This window comes from Haemaphysalis longicornis, unplaced genomic scaffold (genome assembly GCF_048455015.1).
Source record: "Haemaphysalis longicornis isolate Haplotype H1 unplaced genomic scaffold, Haemaphysalis longicornis Haplotype H1 scaffold_9, whole genome shotgun sequence".
Lineage (NCBI taxonomy): Eukaryota > Metazoa > Arthropoda > Arachnida > Ixodida > Ixodidae > Haemaphysalis > Haemaphysalis longicornis.
In genome coordinates, this window is record NW_027526460.1 from 49,670,430 (window position 1) to 49,692,395 (window position 21,966).

Below are 21,966 nucleotides of genomic sequence, written 5' to 3' on the forward strand. Positions count from 1 at the left end.
CTCCCCCTAATTCCCCCTTTTAGGCCTCCAAACGCGGTAAACCAAAAAGAGATCCCACGTAAACTAATTACAGGCAGAGCTGCAGCCGTTCGCCGCTCCACTTTTGAAACTGCCGCCACGCTTGCGACTTTCTAACTTTGAACGCGTGCGCGCGTTTCACGGGCTTCATTCAGCTCTCTCGACTTCGATCCCGCAACCACTTGCGGCTGGGAAATGTAGGTTTACTAACTAAAGCGCGCGCTTCGTTACACATCCTCCCCCCCTCTCTCTCTTTTATGTGTGAACATTATAATTTGGAGTAGCCTGTCCCGCTCCCGATCCGTAACAATTTTCGCGCTCCAGATTGCCGCGTTCATCGCGTTGTCACGCGCGTACACTTGATACGCGTAACGAGAAGAAAGAAGAAAAAAAACTACTCCCTGGCTTGCCGAAGCACGTGTTCGTTGTCTTGTGTGGCGTGTACATCGTGCAGGTGAAAAGGAACGAAGGAGAAGAGTACGCGACGGGCTACCCGGGTAGCCAGTCCACTACCCGGTAGGCAGAGAGGCCTCATCGGCGCAGTTCGGGAGGTCCGGCCAACGGACTGCCCGCGGGCACAGTTGCAAGTTTTAGAGCCGTTGCGCGCTACTTACTGGCTCCCCTGCGCGTTATTTATTGCCCCACGTATCTCTGGTTTTCGGGCTACGTTCGGCAGTCTACAAACCCCGTTTCGAACTCAAAAACAGTTACTTCCCGCTGCTTGTATACATATATACGCGGATGCCTTCGGTGGGCGTCTTAGGGCTGTTAAGTATAGAGTGTTGCGGGACGTGGGTCACAAAGCAAATTGCAGGTCGACCTGCTTATCCCAATTGCGGTTTAGTTTGTTACGCCGCGAGCAGGGGCCACACATTTCGCGATCCGATTGCCCGAAAGAGCGCTACGTCGATTTGTTTAACAAATTAGCATCACTTCAACATTGTACCGTTAGGATCGAGCAAAAAAGTCGCGAGGCGAGTTTTGTACGCCCGCACGTGAGGCGGTTGCTTCAAGCGACGCCCGTAGGCTTCGCGTTTTTTGTCTACAGAGCCAGACCAGCCCCATTAACAAAGTTCCTGCTGTGTGAACCTTTCCTCTTCCCTTACGCCGTGTGCCGTTTACGCGCTTTCGTGCTTATCGTTTCGCTGTCCCGCTGCGCTTACTTATTTTGTCGGCGTTATAGGCGCGTTGCCGTATTTCGCGGCTGTGTGAATACGTTGTGGAGGAAAATTGGCGTGTTGAGCCAGGCTTGTTAGGGCCGGCGGTGATTACGGCCGTGGTGACAGTCGATAAGGATGTTAGTAATGGCCTTTGCTGGGCAACTATATTGCGAAAATAGGGCTTAGGCGCGCCTCATTGACAGATACCGGAAATACGCTGCGAGACCAACCATAACTTTCTCTGTAAGGCTCCAGTACTTAATGTATGTATGCATTGCATTGATGCATGCACGTATATATGTATGTGTGTATGTATGTATGTATGCATGTATGTATGTATTTATGTATGTATGTATGTACGTATGTATGCATGCATGCATGCATGTATGTGTGTATGTATGTATGTATGCATGTATGTATGATACATACATACATACATACATACATACATACATACATACATACATACATACATACATACATACGCACGCACACACGCACAAACATACATATGTATGCCGCACTACTTGCGTATACCTATGTACATAAGCGTACATACATTCATATGTACGTATGCATGTATGTATGCAAGATTGATTCTCTTGTTGATGGACGATGCAAATAAAAATTATAGTAGCGGTATAATTTGTTGAAGTGGTTTCGCCTGAGGTCTCGTCGGGAAAGGGAAAGCGGGGAACGTATCAAGCTTCGCGGACGACGCTCCATAGCGAAAAGAACGAGTGGAGTTCAAGTTACGATCGTCACCGCAACAGACAGAAGACATAAGTTCGTTCTCGCAACAGTTGTCGAGATTAATCCGTAGTCGTGACAAAATAACTCAAGCACGTGCGTCATACTCAAATCATGGCGACGAGTATACACGGACCGTGGTGGCCTCAGGCCGAATCCAGCGTATTCTGTCGCCTGAAACCTTTTCTCGTCGACTTTATCGCTCCCTTGACGCACTCCCACTACCAATCGAAACAGTCTAGCAGTTCCGTGGTGCTGTGGAGGAGGCGTGCGAGGGGCAGCTAATGGCTCTAACCCGGTTTACAAGCAGCGGCCTCCTTCCGACACCGGGGCCGCGCGCCTTTTGCACTGCTCCCAACACGATCGCGCACTGCTCGAATTCGTTCGCTCTTTCTTTTTTTCTCTTGATGTGTACCTCCGGCGCTGTTTAATGGCCGGCCCAATTCGTGCCTAAGCGTCTCGTGCGAAGGCAGTTTATCGGCCCTCGATGTGCGTCGCGCGCAACATGTGTCTGGCGGCCGCCTTTAACAAATGCGGGGCCCGCCGCCGGAGAGACATGTTTCTTTGCTCGCTACACAGACAGGTGAGCGACGCGTTCGCTGTGTGTGTGTGCACCCTCGTGCAACGCCTGGCGAATTATAACCCCGCGTTTCTAGTGTTACGGCACATTGTTCTGTGTGCGCGCGTAATTTCATGATTCGAGTCTCTTGGGAGATCTGGGCTTCGTGTTCCATTAGCTTGGTGTCACAAGTTGTACCGAGGCAATCGCATTTCTTCCTCTGTAACTTCTGGTGGGGACGAAAAGCAAAAACGCCCGTGCGTACGAGATTTCGACGCACGTTACAGAGTCAAAATTATTCCGGAGCCCTCCACTACGGCGCGCCTCATCGCCAGCGTTGCGTCGGCGGGTTAAACCTAAAGCCTACAATCAATCAATCTTCCTCTGTAACGGGTAACGTGGTATTAGTGCATGCACGCGGTATCAGCAAAGTGGGCGGCTTCTAAGCGCGCGCTTCTTAAAATGCAAGAAGAAAATAATTCTTGGCCTTGGTGCGCAGTGCACGTCACAGGAAAATGATGATTATTCCCCAGCAGTACCTTCGCACCCTGCCGTCTCTTGCGCTTTGTACGCCACGAGAAGGGCGTGTATTTGGTGTCAAGTATAAACGATAAATAAAGAAAAGGGAACCTACTGCACCTTAAAGATGTACTCAAACATCTTCGCTATATACCAACGGGTTTAGCTGGCCTGGCTTGTGAGAACGGTCCTGAGAAACTCCTTCCATGATGCCGTAACGAAGATGGGCATCCTTACAGGCCATACACCCTGCTTTTGGTTCTAGTTTTTCCTGATCTTACTGAGCCACGGCGCGTTTTTTTCACAGAACGCTGTAAATGCTATCGCATTCACAATTACAAGTTAGCAGATCTCGGAACACAGGCACTCCGGTGTTCAGTGAAGCCGTGCATTTCGCACGGCAGGCAGAAATGCAATATCTGACATTAGTCCTGAACGTTGTGCGAGGTGATATTGGGCACTACAATGGACACTGATGTATACAAGACGTCTATAAAACATCTCATGCAGCCAGCACCCCACTTCAACGGTATTTCTCTTTCCGCCGCGTGCCAGCCGCCAGGGCGTCTACGAGGGCCGCACGCAAAAAACACGGCCAAATTCGCCGGTCACGACGCCCGACTTCGATACGGTTTGAGCCCGCTAACGGGGTCACACGACCTATCCTCCCATAAGCCGCCCGCGCAACACCCCGTCAGCACCGTTTAGACGAGAAAGCCGTCTGACGGCTCCACCACGGAACAATAGACGAGAAAGCTTTTTGTAGTTTCTTTTGGCGAACACACGTTGATTAAGGTAGTAGAACACAACTGTGATTTCCAACCTATCGAGAAGAAACAAAGACACAAGAATAGGGGTGAGAAAGCGATTTTCGCAGGCTTTCCTCTGACCTGGGAGATGTTGGCGGTGCGCAGCACCCGAGGCCTGACTCTCCGCTTGCCGGTGGGACCGTGACCTGCTTAACACATTCGGCGGCACGCGCGAACCGCTGGCTTGGTCGCGGAACAGAAAGCGACTCGGGAAGTGTGCCGTACGGTGTCTCATTTCCCATTTCTTTCTCCTCCACGCACGCACTCGACCATTTCTTTCTCTTGGGACACGGAGAGAGTGGAAGGAGGGGGGGGGGGGGGGTGAGTTTGTTAACCTTTGTCGGCGGGTGGCCTGTTAACGCGTGTGTAATGCCGTTTCGCGCGTATGTCTACCGCTTAGAGCGTATGCGGAAGTGCAGCTGCTCTATGCAAATCCAGATCTGGTCGGGACCGAAATAAGTTGGACGTTTTGCTATGCAGGCTTCTGAGTAGGGGATAATAGCGATGACTCTACGGGCTTATCGTGGGGCTAAGCTTTTCATTTGTAGTTGAACGTGTTCTCCGTTAAGTTTTGAGCCGGCCCTTAATTAAGGAAAGCTAGGAATGCTATATTTCCCCCCCCCTGAACTTTCTAATATCTTCTCTATAAATATCTGCTTTACTTTGTTTTCCCCCTGGCCTGTGGTAGCCACCTGCGTCCCCCATCCGTAGCCGGTTACTTTAGTTCCCGTCGCCTCGCCCCCCCCTCCCCACCACCATCACCACCAACATACACAGAACAGTCCTGCCAGCTGTGACGTCCATAGCACGCTTGTTCTTTTTTTCTGCGCCCAAAGTGATATCGCAGAATTTTAGAGTGAGTAAGGCTGAAGAAACGTTTCAAACTCAGCGAGTTAATATAGCTTGGCTCATTCGCAAGCGTTGGTGATGTGGCTGGCTTGTACATGGTTTGGGGTTGTTCATCTTCGCTACATCATGTGCACCTGGTAGGAATTACTCAGTACCGTTGCGGTAAATACAGGATAAATAAATCGCATCACTTTTGCCAACTCTGGTTGGAGACATTCTAGTTTAAATTAAGCGTGAGAAGTGGTATTAAGTAGGCAAGTCGTGTGACGCACAGAACGGACAACCGATGGGTCATCCTTTTGACGGAGTGGATACCAAAGAACAACAAAGGAATCGGAGGAGGACGAAAGAGTGGATGGAGGGATGAAAAAAATCCCGGGCAATCTGCACCAACGTGAAGCCTGGGGAGGGGCAAAGCACGCAGTGTATAAGTGTATTCTTGGCGCCTTAGTGTTTTTGCCAACGGAGATTAAACTGTAGAGGGGAGGGGGGGTGGGGGGGTTGAGGTATACAGCTTTGCTGGGAAAGTGTTTTGTCTTTGAAGCACGAATCTCTCTAGCGCGAGGCGTAAACGAGTGTCCCGGGGTTTTGGTACCGTGACTACTTGAGGCGACGATTACGACGACGACAGGAGACGCCAACAGCCCCAACCCCTAAGGGGCTTCGCCTTACTTGTACTCGTGTGTGTCTTTATTGCGCTGTAAATTTAACATGTTGAACCAACTAGCCCAGACGTCAACCTTAATATTATAATACGAAAATTTGGGGGCTTAAAATTAACCCTCAACAGGAGTGGTTGGAGATCTTTGGAAGAGGCCTTCGTCCTGCAGTGGAAGCGAATGGCCTGTGTGGGAAGGTGATGAATTCGTGTCGACTCTGTGCCGTTTGATTCCAAGTGGCATCGATGCCAGACAATGCGGAACTGACGATATCGGCTTCGGACTAGCTGCCCCGCAGTGTTTGATCTTGTTAATGCTGTTTAATGCCAAGCGTAGCTACAACGATGCCGCGTGCCGTGGAGCGTGCAGCAGCTCCGTCTCCAAGGCATTCACGTGTGTGTGTGTACAACTACTACCAGGATGCCGCGCTGCTGAGCACGAGGTCGCGGGTTCGATTCCCGGCCGCGGCGGCCGCTTTTCTGATGGAGGCGAAAAGCAAAAACGCCCGTGTGTACGAGATTTCGGCGCACGATAAAGATCCCCAGGTGGTCAAAATTAATCCGGAGCCCTCCACTACGGCGCGCCTCATCGCCTGCGTTGCGTCGGCGCGTTAAACCCCACAATCAATCAAATCAATCAGGATGCCGCCACAAACGGCCACCGTGATCTGGCGTTCGTCTCATTCGTTTCTCGCCTCGGCGTCTCCGCTCGGCCGTGACGCTCGGTGCTGCTTTTCTTGTCGGCTCACACGACCGCCGCGCCCGCAGCAGCCTATTATTCACGCTGCCTGCCGGCGATACTCGCTTATTTTCGTCTTCCTCGGAGCCGTTGTTTGTCCGGGGTGAATGGACCATCGCCGCACGGTGGCGCGCTGTTCACTTAGCCGCGCCTTTACGATATGATGGCGTGCGGGACGTGGAATGCCCTCCTTGTGGGTGGTACCTGTCTAACCCGTAGTTCGGTGCATTACGTATGCGCCGAGTGATGCCGCGGCCCTTGCATGACGGTTCGGATATGGCGGCGGCCTTGTGAACTTTTTCGCTGGTTGTCAAGTTGGTCTTGAGAGAGACGTTAGGGGCATTTAGGTCGTGGACATCTTGTTTTATCAGACCCGACACGTACGCCAACGGATCCATGGGCTAATAACGACTTCCGACCACCTCCGTTACTATTCGTTAAAATATTTTCATGATTTGATGTATTTATTGATAGCAATTGTCTATGGATAGTAAATAAGTTATTGATTGAAATTCTCTATTTTGATTACTCCATTGGTAAAGGTTATTTTGTGGACGTGTTTAACGGCCGACTATACGCAGGAAGGCCGCCGATTTCAGCGCCAGTTGATGTTACAATTGTTAGTAATAGATAGTAATAGTCAGTAGATAGATAAATAATAGATAGGTAAATAATAATAGATAAATAGATAATAGATAGGTCAATAGTAATAGATCGATTGAAACCGTTTACTCGAATAGCCATTTTATGAAATGTTGAATAATTCCTTTCTCTTAAAGACTACAGTCAAACCCGTTTATAGCGAACCGCAATATGCACCGTGATTAGTTCGATATATCCAATAGTTCGATATAGCCGAACCCGCCTATAACGAGCTTATTGTTACGAGTTCGCAATCCGCGAGAGCCCCCCGCCCCCTCCCCAACTCCGCCATCCGCGTATGCAGTAACGAACACAGTGCAGTAGCCATTACCATACCAAAATAATCTATTTATTGGAAGTAATAAAGCTACTTTCCGCCTTAACTGCCCACGTTACAAAAAAAAATGGTGATTTTTTTTTTCACTTTCGTTTTGACGGCTTCAACTACCATAGCATGCTCTACACGAAACATTGTTTGCATCAATTGGAGTCCGCGTCCTCAAAAATCTAAGAAGCATTGGCGCAGCACATCGACTGCCGAAAGCGCTTTATTATAAGCGTCGGACGGATTTCACTCGCGACATCACCGGGAACGTTGGCGAGCTCTTCCCACCGTTCACCGATGCTGCTGTCTTGGTCCGGACTCGCTGACTGGGCGGGTTCCGTCGCGAGTCCCGCGCATGGGAAACAGTTACGGAAAGTATTGGGCGTCACGTCGCTCCGTGCGAGGTGCAATGACTGAGTCGCGGCTCTTGCTCCGTGGTCGCGGCCAATCCACATCTCAATCGCCGCTCGAGATCATGCATTTCGGCGGCCATTCTAGGCGCCCAGAGTTCGATATATCGGATGTGAACTTCGTTATAAGGAATATGTTTCCCATGTATTTCCGTAACTGAATTATTTTTGTTCGATATACAGCATAATTCGCTCTATCCGGGTTCGTTATAGCCGGGTTTGACTGTATTTGTATAAAGGTTTTTGTCTAAAGGAGTGTTAAGTGAATTGTGTGCGGGTCTGGTGGTTGTGTGCTGGCTAGAATCTCGTGATGCACGCTTTCTGTATGGCTCTTGGTTATCGGCAAGCACCGCCCAACAATTCTGACTGTCGTACTTCCTCTGAGGCCGAAGGTCAGCTGACGGAACTTCGTGGGATCGGTACAAGGAAAAGATCACTGCTCTCTTGTTAGCCACGTCGGAAACTGATGTAAGGGGCAGCCAGGCACCAGTCAGTGCAGACCGAATCCGAGCATGCCGATGGAAGAGGCGGCGTTCTCTGCCGTGACTAGGCGTTGCCAAGCGGTGCCGCATTCCACGGCGCTTGTGATCCAAGACCGCGGGCTGCGTTTTTGAGCTGCAAAGCACCGCTTCACTGCATGCCTTAGACGAACTGCGTACAGCCCAACCTGTCGTGCCGCGAGGTGGCGAGGGAATTGTTTATGATTACGGCTTGGCGCAAGAATGCTCTGGGTTCCTTCGATGACGGCTGTTGTCAACGCCTGTCATTTTACGCGGCGAAAAATACACGCCTGGTGCGGAAAAGAAGGCTTGTTCTGCGTCTGCGAAGAGTGGAAGTCGAGTCGAAGAAATCGGAGCAAGCCAGATATGGAAAGCGAAAGCACTGCAGCGATTAGTCAGTAGTAATAAATGGCGTTTAGACTGCCTAGCGAGGTAGCTGCAACAGAGACACGCTCCGCCGGCAGCCTTAATGGCCCCGTACTTTCGATGCGATACTATGTGTTCGTTGCCGCCGAATGCTATCGCAAAGTGCTGTTCCTAATTGAAGCGGCAACGCCCGATGCAGGACGTCCTGATAACGTCGTGGCGGGTATTTTTGCCCGCAAATTCGGCCGGCCGCGTTTGAGCGAGCAATGAAGGCGTAAATAACTCTGCTCCAAAGGGAAGAAAATAAAGGGTGTTGTAGTAGTTACATGATCCGGTTCATTTCCCGCCTTGCGGCGTCTACGGATTGCTGTCATTTCGGGGAGGGGTCTCTAATGGAAGTTTGATAGGTTTCTATTCGTCGCAGGGGGACTTCCATGCAGTCGTATTATACTAATAAGGAGTTCCGACCGAGGAACTGCACTCCACCTCCCCGGCAAGTCCTTCTTGCAGCGGAACAAGAACAAAAGAGACGTTATAAAACATTACTCTGTGCACTTAAGCATGATTGCGTTCTGCGAAGACGCAAGCCTAGTGATACTTGCCAATTACCTCTTCACTGCTACATTTGTATCTGCGTCCTTCTCTTTGCCTTAATTCGTTCCTCCTTTATTGCCGCGAATTACTTTGACAGGCTCCTTTACTGCGACATCGTGTTTGCGTTTCCTTCTTCGCTTCGTTTCTTAATCTTAGGTGCGAATTACTTCAGCAAGCAGACTGGCACACGCCACAGCTTCCCTAGAATCGGGGTTCTGCGTGACTGGTCTGCATACCTGTTGATTGATTGTTGGGTTTTAACACAACACACCGACGCAACGCAGGCGATGATGCGCGCCGTAGTGGAGGGCGTTAATTTTGACCACCTGGGGATCTTTAACGTGCGCCGAAACATCGTACACACGGGCGTTTTTGCTTTTCGCCTCCATCAGAAAAGTGGCCGCCGCGGCCGGGAATCGAACCCGCGACCTCGTGCTCAGCAGCGCAACGCCTTAGCCACTGAGCCACCGCGGCGGGTATGTACACCCTTTGCCAAATTTTGTGGGCCAAGCCTAAGCCTTCTCGACCACAAAATTCAAAGAGTCGGCTTTACCTTTAAATGTGACATAAAAATTACGAGGCAGTAAGAGTTTTCTCTAGCTTTCCTGCGAAAAAGTTTCAGCCTCGCTCGGGACCTAAGCTTGTACACTGAATTTTTTGCAGCCTGCGCGTTTCCGGCTTGGCCCACAAAATTTTGACAAAGACTGTACCTGTTCCACTCACGTGCCATCATGTTCAGGTCTCACGGGGCGTGCACTATTCTACAACTTTTTACGTTTCCAATTCACAGTTTGTGAATGGGGCGCACTAGCCCCTCAATGCTCCCGATATCTGGCCAATCCTGTAAAGGGTATATGTTGCACGATGAAAGAAAAACGTTGACGAAGAAACGCAGCAATGAAGAAAGGAATGTATTATTCAGTGGTTAGCCCCATGCTGCTTATTTGCCCAGGAAATATAACTAAACGCGTACCAGATTACGTTACAAAGTGCGCTAGAGTCTCCAAAAAACGGCGGTGAGGGTGGTTTGACTAGAACAGAAGGTTTGGCCCGAACGGTGTACCCTACCTTGTCTTTTTTTTTTCTCACTCCAACAAGCCCACATTGTGTATGGTAAGCCTTAACGATTTGTGCCTGCGCTGTAGCTCGCTCGAAGATTAAATTCCTTTTTTTTTTTTCAAGTCCTCATTTTCGAGTCGTATTTGGCTCAGATATTGGAATAAGCGCCTGCGGTTTTCCCGTGTATCAAAAGCAGGCTTAAAGAATGGAGCTGAATGTTCGACCTGCTTAAGTGGCCGTCAAAAAGAGAGAATATAAAAAGGCTTCGCCTATGCAGCCTCCACACAATTCCCACCGCACGGATTCGTGACAAGCCATCGTCGTAAGCGTAGAACAATGGCTAACTTCGGCCGATCGTGCAGGGAAATCACGAGTTTGCGTGCGCGCCAGTTCTGTGTCAAGGCTACAGGGGGTGCGTTTCAAGTCGGCAGCGCTCGATCACACCGGATTAGCCTTGTGCTTTAACCGCTATAGCACACAGAATCGGTGTTAGGCGGGCCGCTGGGCAGTCCTCGTCAACTGTGGCGGGTAAAAGTGGTGTGAGGTATTTCCCGCGTTTCTTAGTAGTCAAGCTCACAATCACGCGAGCTGCCAGTAGCGCGGTATGTGGTATGCGAGCTTTTTTCTTGATATCATGCCCAGTTTGGTAGTCACGCATTAGCGAACGTCGAGAGTGATATTTAGAATGTGCATTGGTAGTTCATTGTTTTGCCTTGACCGTCCAGTTTTCAGAAGGCTGCCTAGCTTATTTGTTTGGCGTTCCCGCCTTCATAAAGGCTTCCTCTAAATATAAAGCGAAAACGCCCGCTTCTCAGAACGCTAAAGATCCCCGAGTTATCTAAATTAATCCGGAACCCTTCACTGCGACGCGCCTTGTACAGTCGCCCACAGATTTAGCTGCAACATCAGGTTTGACTTTAGCGCGGAATATCTCAAAAATTCCCGCGAAAAACTGTTCGAACGAATGTGGAGGCCGTAGCAGCCCCCTTAAACTTGAAAGAAATGCAGCAGTTGTGCCTAAATTACCCTACACCAAAGCAGGAGGAGATGATAAGCGGGTAAAACGTTGCTTCAACCAAGACTGTGGAAGACTGTAGCCCATTAGCTAATGCGCAGCTCCGCAGCAAACCCCCCCCCCCCCCCCCCCCCCCCCCCCCCCCAATGTTTGCGCTTACCGCAGTAGCGTGACATAAAAAAATGAAAAGAAAAATGGAAGGAAGCGCAAGAGAAAGGCAAATAATAAACTTTTATTGATAGCGAGATGTGGATTTGTATTGAGGCTTTAAGGATGCGTCCTTACACCAATATGCCTTGAGCGCGGGCGGCATCGGCAGCTCTTTGAGCCAGCCGAAGCTGGTCGTCCAGGCCGGTGCTCGCCAGGGTTCCTGCGTGAGCAAGTTACTCGAAATGAATCCTTAACTGGTTTGCCTTGAAGACTCTGGATTCTAGGAATACGTACAACGATGATGGGGTTCCATCCTCACCTCTCAGCCCAAGGAGGCGCAAGGCGTTTGTGTTCATCCCTTCTCAATACCACCCGGGCGCACGCGCGCCACCTGCTTAGCCCGTAACTCACGCGGGTGCGTCAACGGACGCGGCATCGCTCTTCGGCCTCCGCATCCTTCCCCCTCTCCGGATAAATCACGCAACGAACGCGCGGGCGCGCGTCGGCGTCCGTTCGCTCCCGTGTGTGCCGTACCTTTCAACAGCTGGCGCGCATGCCCGACGTCTGGTAGCGCAGCAGGTGGCCTACGCGGGCACTCTGTCTCTGGGTGCGCTATTACGTGTGTTCACCCGTGCCCTACGCGTGGCCCCGCGAGGTGTGATCGCGTGGGCAACCAACCCTTTGCGTGGAGCGGCCAGGCGCAAATGAGCTCGCGCCGCGGAAGCATACCGCGTGGGCACTCGTTGCCTCCAGCCTTGCCGCGATCTCCCATCTGGCTTCCTCGCGTCCGCCGTATGTTCTTTGCCGGAGCAGGTGCGGAAGCCGGTGAGATCTACCGATATTTTCCTAATTACTGCAAGCACGCGCTGCCTACGGGGTTGCCAATTTGCGACTTCTTGTTTTTGTGCATTTTCGGATCCCCGCCCGACCTGCTTTTGATCTGCTCGGGCATGCTGTTAACCCTGTATGTGTCCGTTGACCCTTTTTGGTATGCATTTATTTCCTTTTCTTTCTTTAGAAATAATTAACGCGCGAAGAACTATAGGAGGGCGGCCACAAGAAATCTAGCGCGTGCTCTGAACGCCCGCAGAGATGTATTGGGCAACGGTTTAATAAAGTGGTTTAGCAACTCATTTCAGTCGCTCATGACTTCAATCAATCAATCAATCAATCAATCAATCAATCAATCAATCAATCAATCAATCAATCAATCAATCAATCAATCAATCGGAAAAGCATTTTCGCGCAGCTAATAGTGGCGGCGAAAGAGTGCTTTGTGCTCATTTGCAAGCTTAACCCGTTGCTCTACCAGTTTCAAAAGCCATGGAAAATTTCATATTGAAATCTGTTGGCAGTCACTTTTATACAAGTTTCACAAAAACTGGAGTTCTTCCTGTAAAGTATTCTAACACAGTTCATATCCAAGTCGACTCGTTGCTTTGTGTGAAATATCGCTTTTCTGCAGTGGTTTTACTAGGTTCTTGAAGGGCTGGCCTTTTGAGCAGAAAGCTGGAGATGTGTCGGCAATAATCACAAGCCATCAAATACATACGTGGCCCTGTTTTACGGGCAGCGACGACTCCACGGGTCTGTGGCGCACATTTTTGACAGTTAATGCATCGCACGGCTACTGCGAGTGAGCGTACCTCATTCTCGAATCCACAATTTCGTTTTGAGGCTTCACGATTAAAAGAGACCGAGACAAAGCGCAAACAGAAGACGAGCACGACCGGAGAAGAAGACGGTTCGTGCGCTCTTCTTCTCTTGTCGTCCTCGTCTTGAGTTCCCTCCTCGCCTTTGGCTCTTTTGGTAAATGATGGACCACCAACATGATTAGTAAGGAATTCCTGCAAGGGTTCAGTTTAGTGCCATAATACGCTCCCCTATGCAGGAAGAACCACTAGTCAGCGGCCCTACAAGATGCCGTAGCAGAAGCACCTTAGGCGCACACGTCGTCTTAGGCGCACACCTCGTTACGCATTTGCAATTAACAGGCGCTCGGCCGTGGCTGCTAGGAGCTGTGGCTCTCTCTCTAACCATACAAGGAAACCAGAGGAAGAAGCCCAGGATCTTGGAGGATCATAAATCTACCCTTCGACCATACATTTAAGTGACTAAGCACCACGCCTGGTGGGCCGTGTGGCCCCGTTTCCTTCCAGGCCTAAGACGTGCTTGTGCTTCCAGCGTGGACGAACCTCGGCGTATCCGCAGCGATCCAATCACGCCTCGGCCAATCTAATACGCTATGCTCTCATAACGGCAGCGAATCTTCAGAAGCGCGAGATCAGTGGCATCGATGCCCCTCCCATCGACGCGCCGATCTGAAATAGCGCGAGACAAAGAAGCGTGCGCCCTGCTTCAGCGCAGATGCCGCCGCCTCTGGGGCGCGCGCATTCACACAGCCGTGTGTGTGGTGGCGGTGCGGCCATGAATTATTTATACGCGGGTGGCGGCAACAGGGCAGCTCAGGACTGGGCCCCGCGAGGAGCTGGCCCCGGCAATTTCCTCCACTGCCGCGGCTGCTGCTCCTGTGACTCGTCGGGGGACGTACGCGAGAGCGACAGAGAGCAACCGCGCGCGGTCCTTTCAAATTACCGGTGCGCTCACATCGCGCAAGCGACCGCCCGCCCTCCCGCCCGTGTATTCGCTGCTTGCCTCCCTCTTCGCATCCGTGCTTGCTTTCAATACAAAATCACTATTAGCCTACCTCGGTGGAGTTCGGGGATGTAGTTCGGGGGGGGGGAGTTCGGAGAAGAACTCAAATTCTCGAAGAGGGCTTCCGTAATTTCCGGTTAACAACTCGCCTTTGCGAAAGTTCACGTGCACTAGGCGTTGGGGCTAACGTCAAGCTCTGAGGTCTAACTTCGTCAACCGGTACCCCCCGGCTCGGCGTACAATGAGTGTGAAGTTGTTTGGCATGTCGGGAGACTTCGCTTGAAAATCACGCGACGTTAAGGCTAAACGTGGGATGTTACGCCAAACTTCACGCTTTGAGGTCTAACTTCGCCAACTGGTACCTATTGTAAAAAAGTACTCATTGCAGACTCATCATCGCGTACTTCAAGCTTCATGTACCGGTTGTGGTACCGTAAGCGAAATACGTATTTGGCGTAAGCTCGGACGCTCGGGCGCACAACCATATTCTAGCAGTTCTATCAAAGTGATACATACCCACAGCGTTGCACATATCCGCAGTGGAGTATTGTACAGCAGTTTGTAGACCGGAACGTATGCTGCGGCAGCGCAAGCTTCGACAGGCTTCAGAGTACTCTGAAGCCTGCCAAAGCGTTGAATACCCATATTCGGAGTGAGGTATGGACTAAGGCTTGATAAGCAGTTATGTTTGCTGTTTTCGAATGATATTTTGTTGTTGGCGCGGACAAACCGTCCGTGCTTTATTTTCTTCGTTCCCTTCACCATTTTTGCTTCGCTGTCGAAGAGCTTTCGCGTTCATTCACTTCCGAAGTGCAGAACGTATAGCGTACGTCCAGCACGCGGAAAACGCAGTGCTGGACGTACACTACAAAATGTCCACAAAAAGAGAGCGAGAGGGGAGTTTGCCATCAATCATGCCCCTTCCCCACTGAAGTGTGTGATTGCTTGTCGTAATCAATGCAAATATCTTGCTAATTCGGGCCGGTTTTTGTTTTTTTCGATTGTTGCTTTATGAGGAAGACTCTATACCCATTTAAGTTGCCGGAAGAGGAGTCCGCAGCTTCCGTCGTTCCTGTGGCGGCCGCGACATGGGTCGGCCTTAATTGCTACTGGGGAGGCATTTGCGCAAGTTTTCTATGCATGCTGCACACACGCGCACTTCAAAAAACACGGGATTCCACTTCTCGTGTGGCTTGTTAAGTTTGTCGCGCAGTTTACTGCGAAAAAGAAAAATAAGAGCTTCGTTTATTCTTAATGCACAAAAGTGCGTGCTCGCATCCCCAGCCACAGTACACCGTTGTCGGGGCCGGGTTTTTACTGCATTCGTTAGCGAAGTTGGTACTCGCGGGACGATTTACTTATGGTTCAAGAGAGCGAAAGGCTGGGCAACTTGGTTCATACTGTTCATAAAAAGGCGTATTTGTGTTCCCTGTTTTCGTGTCCTGCGTCCTTTTTGCTACTTCTCTTTACGCAAACTTATGATTCATTTGATTGATGTTCACTAGTAAAATCATAGCTGCTTCTATAGTCAGTGAACTACTCAGTCAGTCGTTCGGCGTAAGCTCGGACGCTTACGCCGAATTTCCGTCAACCATTTAGTCAGTCGCGCAATCATTCAGTCCCTGAATCACTCAGATAACCGTTTAGGAAGTCTGTCAATCAATCAGTCAACCTGTCAGTCGCCCAATTTGTCAGCGAACCATTATGTTGCTTTATCAGCCAATTTCAATCAATGAGTAATATCAGTTAGTGACAGTTTCAACTGAGGCTGGAACTCGCAGCGTGGATCACTCCTGACTCGGAGCACTCTGTTTCCTTTGTTCCTGTGCAGGAAAGTATGCCGCAACTGCAAGTGTCCGCGGGAGGAGCACCAGGATGGCCCGATGGCGGCCAACCAGGCCGAAGTGGACAGGCTTCTGCAGAAAACCTCGTCGCCGGCATTCGGAGGCCACGGCGGCAGCGGAGGCACTTCGCCACAGCCCCAGCACCACCACGGCAAGCAGCCGCCGCCGCCCACCTCGGCGGGGGCGCCCACCAACCCGAGTCCCAGCAGCACCGAGGCCGTCCAGCGACAGTCCCACTCGGACGACGACAGCGGATGCGCGCTAGAGGAGTACACCTGGGTGCCACCGGGACTCAAGCCCGAACAGGTGAGCCCTGCCCGTTTACACTGCACCCTCGCTGCATCATTGCAACCTGTCCCGCACCTGCACTCTTACTCCACTCGTGCTGCATCCGCAGTGCACTCGAGCACCGCTTCCGCGGTACATGCACCTGCACTAAACGTGCACTTGGCCTCCTTTCCACCACATGACCTGCTATTGCGCAGCACTCGCACTTGCACTGAACGTGCACTGGACCTGCTTATGCACCCGCGTATGACGTTGCAGTAGAGCGCAAGGACCTGCTCTTTCGCGGCACTCGCGCGCCACTCACGCACATCGAACCTGCTCTATTTCTCGCATACCATGCATATCGGAACGAGAGCGAGACGTAATTGAAGCAGCCGCACGGCGAGCAAACAGCCTGGCCGGTGAAGTGCGTGCACGCATGCCCGCGGGCGGGTCCCCACCGTCTTTCTCGGCCTCAGTGCTGCGAATGAACGAAGGCTAAATGAACTAAACGCCGTCGTCAGGTTGCGCAACAGGCTTCAGTGCCTCCTCGGAAGGTGAAAGTTAATTCGACCGGTTTTCGGCGGCCAGTGACTACAAAATGCGTTTAGTGAAAGGAAACCGCGGCACTGCTACGACGGGAAGGGGAGCTCTGTCCTCCGTCAAAAAGCGTCAGATTATAGGACGCACTGATGTAGCGGGCCGAAACAAATAGAAGAAGAAGAAAGCGAACGAGGGAGCTATAATGAAGAGTCGCCCCGCCGCCATCGGCGCCGCCAATTGCCTCCTATTCAGGGCGGCCTCGAGCACGGGACACAGAGACCCGGGTGCATACAAAGTGCCCGGATTACGGCTTCCCCCACCCTTCTCCGATGCCTCCTCTCGAAGAGCCCGTCTCCTTCGCGATGCTGAATTGCCGATAATGACAGGTGCCCCGTGCAGCCACGCGCTCTCTCCGCGGCGCTGTTCTGCCATTAATGACGTCGAATATACATTAAACGCGGGAGGGGCCTGCATTGCATCATAGGGATAGCTCGCGCATGCGCAGTACAGTCATCTGTTTATCCTGTCGAGAAGGAAGGCATACTCGGATGTTGAACTCCCGCAGTCCATTGCTGTTGGAAAGAAGCTAAAGCGTCGCGCGGCTCGTTACGTTGGTTGTGTGTTCGACCCGCGATAGCTTTGCGCAGGGAGCTACGCAAAAGGAGGTGTCATTTGCCGAAAGAATATGTTCGCGGGAATTCAACTGCGTGTGGCGAGTTCGAAGTCCTTCTGGTGCATTGACTCCCATAACGGGCTAAGTGCCAACGCACAGCCGTGAGGGAAAGGATACAAACGAACGGCAGGCAAAGATATCCATCCCATTTCGGGAGAAAGACGCAGCGCAGACGCGAACGATTTAGCGTTTTATACTGACGTGAAAGATATACTCGCAGCAATGAAAGTTGTAAAAACTTTTGCCTGCCAACACGACGTAAACGAATTTTGAGCTGATTATTGTCGTCGGTGGCGTTTTCTTTTTATCTGAGGAAAGGAAGGGGGGGGGGGGGGGGGTGGGCATGTTGACAAATGGGGGCAACTGAAGGACAGCGCTTATGATACGCCCCCCCCCCTTACCCCCCTCCCCCCGCCCCTTCTACCCGAGGGTGTCAGAGCACGACACCAGCCCAAACAACGCTCAACGTAAAAATTCATTGATGTGACGTGAACGCGTTATTTCTGGGAATCTCGCACTTACCTTGCGGAATAAAACCGCATACTTCCATGAAAAAAAAAAAAAAAGCAGCTAATCTCTGGGGCGGTATTCTCGTGTTTGTCCGTTTTGAAAACGTCCGTTTTGCGTCCGTTTTATTGTGACGTACTTCCAGTTGTAGGTGGACTTTCGCGCAACTGTTCTTGCAAACACCTTTTAAACGACTAAACCTATTTTAAACTATCTTTTATGTGTTTATTGTTCCGCCAGCAAACCAACAACAAGGCGACGGAAAATCGTCTGATCCAAATAGTCTGCTCCAAGAAGCCGCCGCTCATAGCTCCGCCGCGCTTGCATGGCGTCACATCCGGGTGTTCGGTTTTAGCCAATCAACAGGCTTGCTCAAATCAAAACGGACACTTTCGAAATGGAAACAAAATGGACAAAACACGAGAATACCGCCTTTGATGGTTGAGACAACACGCAATCTTCGAGATAAGGTACTTTTTTGTAGAATATGGTATCCGCGAGCCTCACGTAGGTTGTGGTCGCGGGGCAATAACGCACAGAAGTGGCGAGCACTGCAAAATTGGCTGGCGTGGAATGCGCCCCTTCCGCCGGCTTGCCTACCCTGCTTTGTGTGCGGCGTGCGCATACTCATTGCTTAGTCGATTAGTTTTATTTTTTACTCTATTTTATTGTTTCCATTTGGAGAAGGGGTAGAATTTACTTGTGCCCTCTTGCTATAAACTAGATAACGCGGAGTGCTTTAAAGCGAAAAACATCTTTTTCCGCTCTAGCGCCGGTCGGAAATAGAGAGAGGTGACTGGCATCGCCGGGGCCAAGCTACGATACCGGGCGCATCGGCCCCAATCACGAGGCGATCGTAAAAAAGGAAGCAGCTCCTCCACTTCTGGCGCTCTAGGGCGGAGACAGAAATTTCGCGGTCCGGCTTTTGGAAACTCCTTCCAAAACTATCTTTCTTCTTGCGACAATCTGCTCCTAACCTCCGGTCTCAGATTACGCTGGATGACCGGAATTATACTGTATCAGGAACGCTTCAGGTCGGCGTCCTTTGTAGTACCTCATTGGAAGAAAGTGTCCAAGGTCAGCCGCGCATGCGCGCAGCCATTTAATTTGCGAGGCCCATGGCACGTGACGTTGCTGCCTGCTCGTACGAACGTAGCACGTTTCTATGATCATGATGTTGAAGAAGCTTCTAGGTAGGTATTTGTCTTGCCTCTCACGTGCATTTTTTCCACCCTTACAAAAAAGGTATTTGTAATATTCGTCTTATTGTTATTTTGGGATCAGAAGCAAACACGTTTAAAGCTGCCGCCAACTTACGTCACATTCAAATTTGGGGATTTTGCACGCCGAAGCAGCAACACCTTGGTTATGGGGCGTGTCTTAGCAAAGGTCTTCGAATTGATTTCGACCATCTGAAAACCTATAACATTCGCCGAAATCTCGACATACGTGCGTTTTCGTTTTTCGCTTCCACCAGAAAAAAAAAAAAAAAAAAAGCAACCGCGGCCGAGATCAAACCCGCGTCCTGCGGCGGGTTGTCTGTTTCCACAGAATCTTTCGCGAGTTTTCGAAACAATTTTACCTATAACTTCCGTTTTTATATAGCTTCGATGAGTAGAGTTATGTGGTATGATAAATGCTTCGGCTGTACGTATCCTGGACATCTTCTATACACAATTGTGCCCCAAATTAGGCCGTACCTGCGTACAGTCATTTAATCTGCGAGGCTCGCTTAAGGCTTCACTGTCCTTACGCCAAACATTATCGCCACATAGGGCGTCTTATTTACAGACGCAAGACGTTGAAGAGAAACTTTATAGAAGGGGTCGTGATTGCCTATGTATAAATCACGCTGAATAAGGCCGCCTATATAATTGCGCTGAGAGGTTCGGGAGGTTGCCTTTTCCTCGCGGGAATGATATAATCTTGAAATGTTCTACTGGGGCCATAGCATCGGAAAGATCAGTTTTGCGGTGGCGCTAGAGAAAATTAGTGTGCGGCGTTTGCAGCCGAACGGCTGTAACTACCGTCCTAGATTAGCATCTATGCATATGCATTGATAGCGGCCGATTATGGACTTCACCTCGGACAAGAGAGAGAGAGAGAGAGAGAGAGAGAGAGAGACGAAAGCTGTCGTTTCCTTAGCTGCACGCTCTGCTCAACTGATGGGCAGCTTTCAGATAAAACAAAGGCGAACGTCTATGACCCACACACCACCATAGTAGGCCGATAACTTATTCTCTTCTTCTCATATAAATAGCATAAAAAGCGTAAACGGTGCATGAATTGTTCGATTTTTTTTTCTTTATTTGTTTCGACCTAGTGCAGCTGCTTTTTCTCGTTCTATAACCTGTTGCGTAAAAAAATTTAAAAAAGAGGGGTGGGAGGGGGGTGCAAGCAAAAAGAGTGGGTGTGTTCTATCCGGAGGCCTACCGAGCTTACCGTACCGTGACGGCAGCAGGTGTCCCCGAAACGAGGACCAGTCATTAAACGCTCCTACTCTTCGCGAGGTCCTTTTGTTTCTCTTTCTTTTCCACACTCCATCTCTTTCTCTCTCGGACTTGCGTCTGGTTTCTCCGCTCCTTTGCGAGGATGAAAAAGACACCCCCTCGAATCCAAACGCCACCCAGGTGCCAGAAGGCCTGCCCAGCATCGGTTTAAACGCTGCGCCGGTGAATGGCCGTGTCTCTTGTCTTGAGGCTGGACTGTAAACAGTCGCCAGATAAACGTCTCAAAACCATTCAGATCAAAGGGATGGGAAGGTGGGCTTCAACTGCGGGCCTTAGGTTTTCGAGGTGGTGTTCACACAACCCTCGTCTTCCTCTCGGGAACAGCAGGGGCGCCAGTGTTGAGCCCGCAGGAGAGTCATGACGGGAAACGCCGTGTACGACGTGCCTTCCTTTCCAGCATCTGTAAAAGAGAAAAGCGGAAGATGAGGCCGCTTTCCGACGTCCCCTCATCCGGCTTGGCGTCCAGAGACAATGGATGTCCCCTCGCTCGCTCGCTTTCTCGCTCGGCAGTGCAAGTGGGCGCGGCGGACTTAAATGACCGTTTGCCATGACACCGCCTACGGTGTCTCCGGCGCTTTGTCTCGGCCGCTGGAAATCCGGCCGTCGTGAGGCACCGCTGGAATGTGTTGTTTGCGGGACGATGTGTTCGTGTTCCTGGCGTCTGTTGTCGCACGGCGAACAGTCCTGTGTGGTCAGTAAAAGGGAAAGCTGCTTCTCTGCTGTGCGTCGCAAAACGAGGGTGGTTTCTCTGCAGACGGGCTCTTCTGGCGGGCCTTTTCGAAAATGCTGATCGTTCTGTGCGTGGCGAAGTATAAACGAGTGCTATATACTTCGGTGTCATTGACTGCTACTTTTTGCGCACAGTAGCGCGGAAGGCGAGGTCGTGGGTTTGGTGACTGCCCGCGGCAGCTGTTACTAATAGTGGGGGCGAAAAGTATGCCTATTATTATTCAGGTCTCTTAAATTGACATTCCCATAAAACGAACAAAATCGACCTCCGAATACGTGTCGAGGCTTCACGGACATGGAAATTCACAGCAACGTGGACACCAGTGCATCAGCGAGTCCGGAGCTGAAAGCCACGATTTCAGTGGATTCGAGAGTGTGACTGTCTCGCCGTCTGTTTCTTGTATGCGATATTAGTGCAAGCGTGCTTTAAACGTCACATTCCATCTTTATGAAGCTTAACATCGCCGAAATGGGCTCGATCACGTGGCGATGGCTTAATAAGCGTTCAAGCGAAGTGGTTAGCAGACAAGACGCGAGTAGATAAATGTGCAGTAAGTCACAATCCTACCCCCTTCAATAATCCTTGAAAAAGTTCAGCAGATAACATGTGGAAAACGCGACGGAATGGATCACGCTCAAGCACTTGCGTCCTGCGTGTATCCGCATGTTGTAATTTTAACGGCAGAGCTGTGCTGACCGAGGTTTGTCTGCCCGTCGCACCAAAAAACCTGGAAGCCTCACGAAAAAAGTGTGGTTAGGGAGTCCCCGGGAATCGAACCCGGGACCTTTGCGCCGTGAAACCGGCAACCGAACCGCTGGGCCACTTCAACGGCCCAGGGTTAGCAGCGGCGGGGAACAATAACATGAGCAGCCAATTGGAAAGGAAAAAAAAAAAAAAAAAACAACCGGCGCCTGCCCGATTGAGCTATCATCGCTTTTTTTTTCAACCATAACTTTATTTGCAGAAATAAATATGAGTACAGTTGACATGGGGGCAATTAGGAGATATGAAGTGAAGGTACAAGAGCACCTACAAGGCTTATTATTACGCATGGACATACAGGCACATAGATATATAGGTGGTATTCATTTAAAAGTTTAGTGGGCGATTCCTTC

At 50.7% G+C, this 21,966-nt stretch overlaps 1 protein-coding gene across 6 annotated transcripts in view; it reads left to right on the forward strand.

The window, feature by feature from the left end:
* The window catches only part of LOC144152880 (uncharacterized), a 350,752-nt gene that overhangs the window by 289,633 nt on the left and 39,153 nt on the right, over positions 1–21,966 (forward strand). For 5 of the 6 annotated variants that reach the window (XR_013319246.1, XR_013319245.1, XM_077684404.1 and 2 more), the window contains one exon: positions 15,609–15,927. Coding sequence is in view for 4 of the 6 variants with exons in the window: in XM_077684404.1 (XP_077540530.1) it covers positions 15,609–15,927 (319 nt within the window). In the remaining 2 variants the exon portion in view is untranslated. Of the gene's footprint in view, positions 1–11,797; positions 11,948–15,608; positions 15,928–21,966 lie in introns of those variants that run through there. The other variant, XM_077684407.1, reaches the window with a different exon arrangement.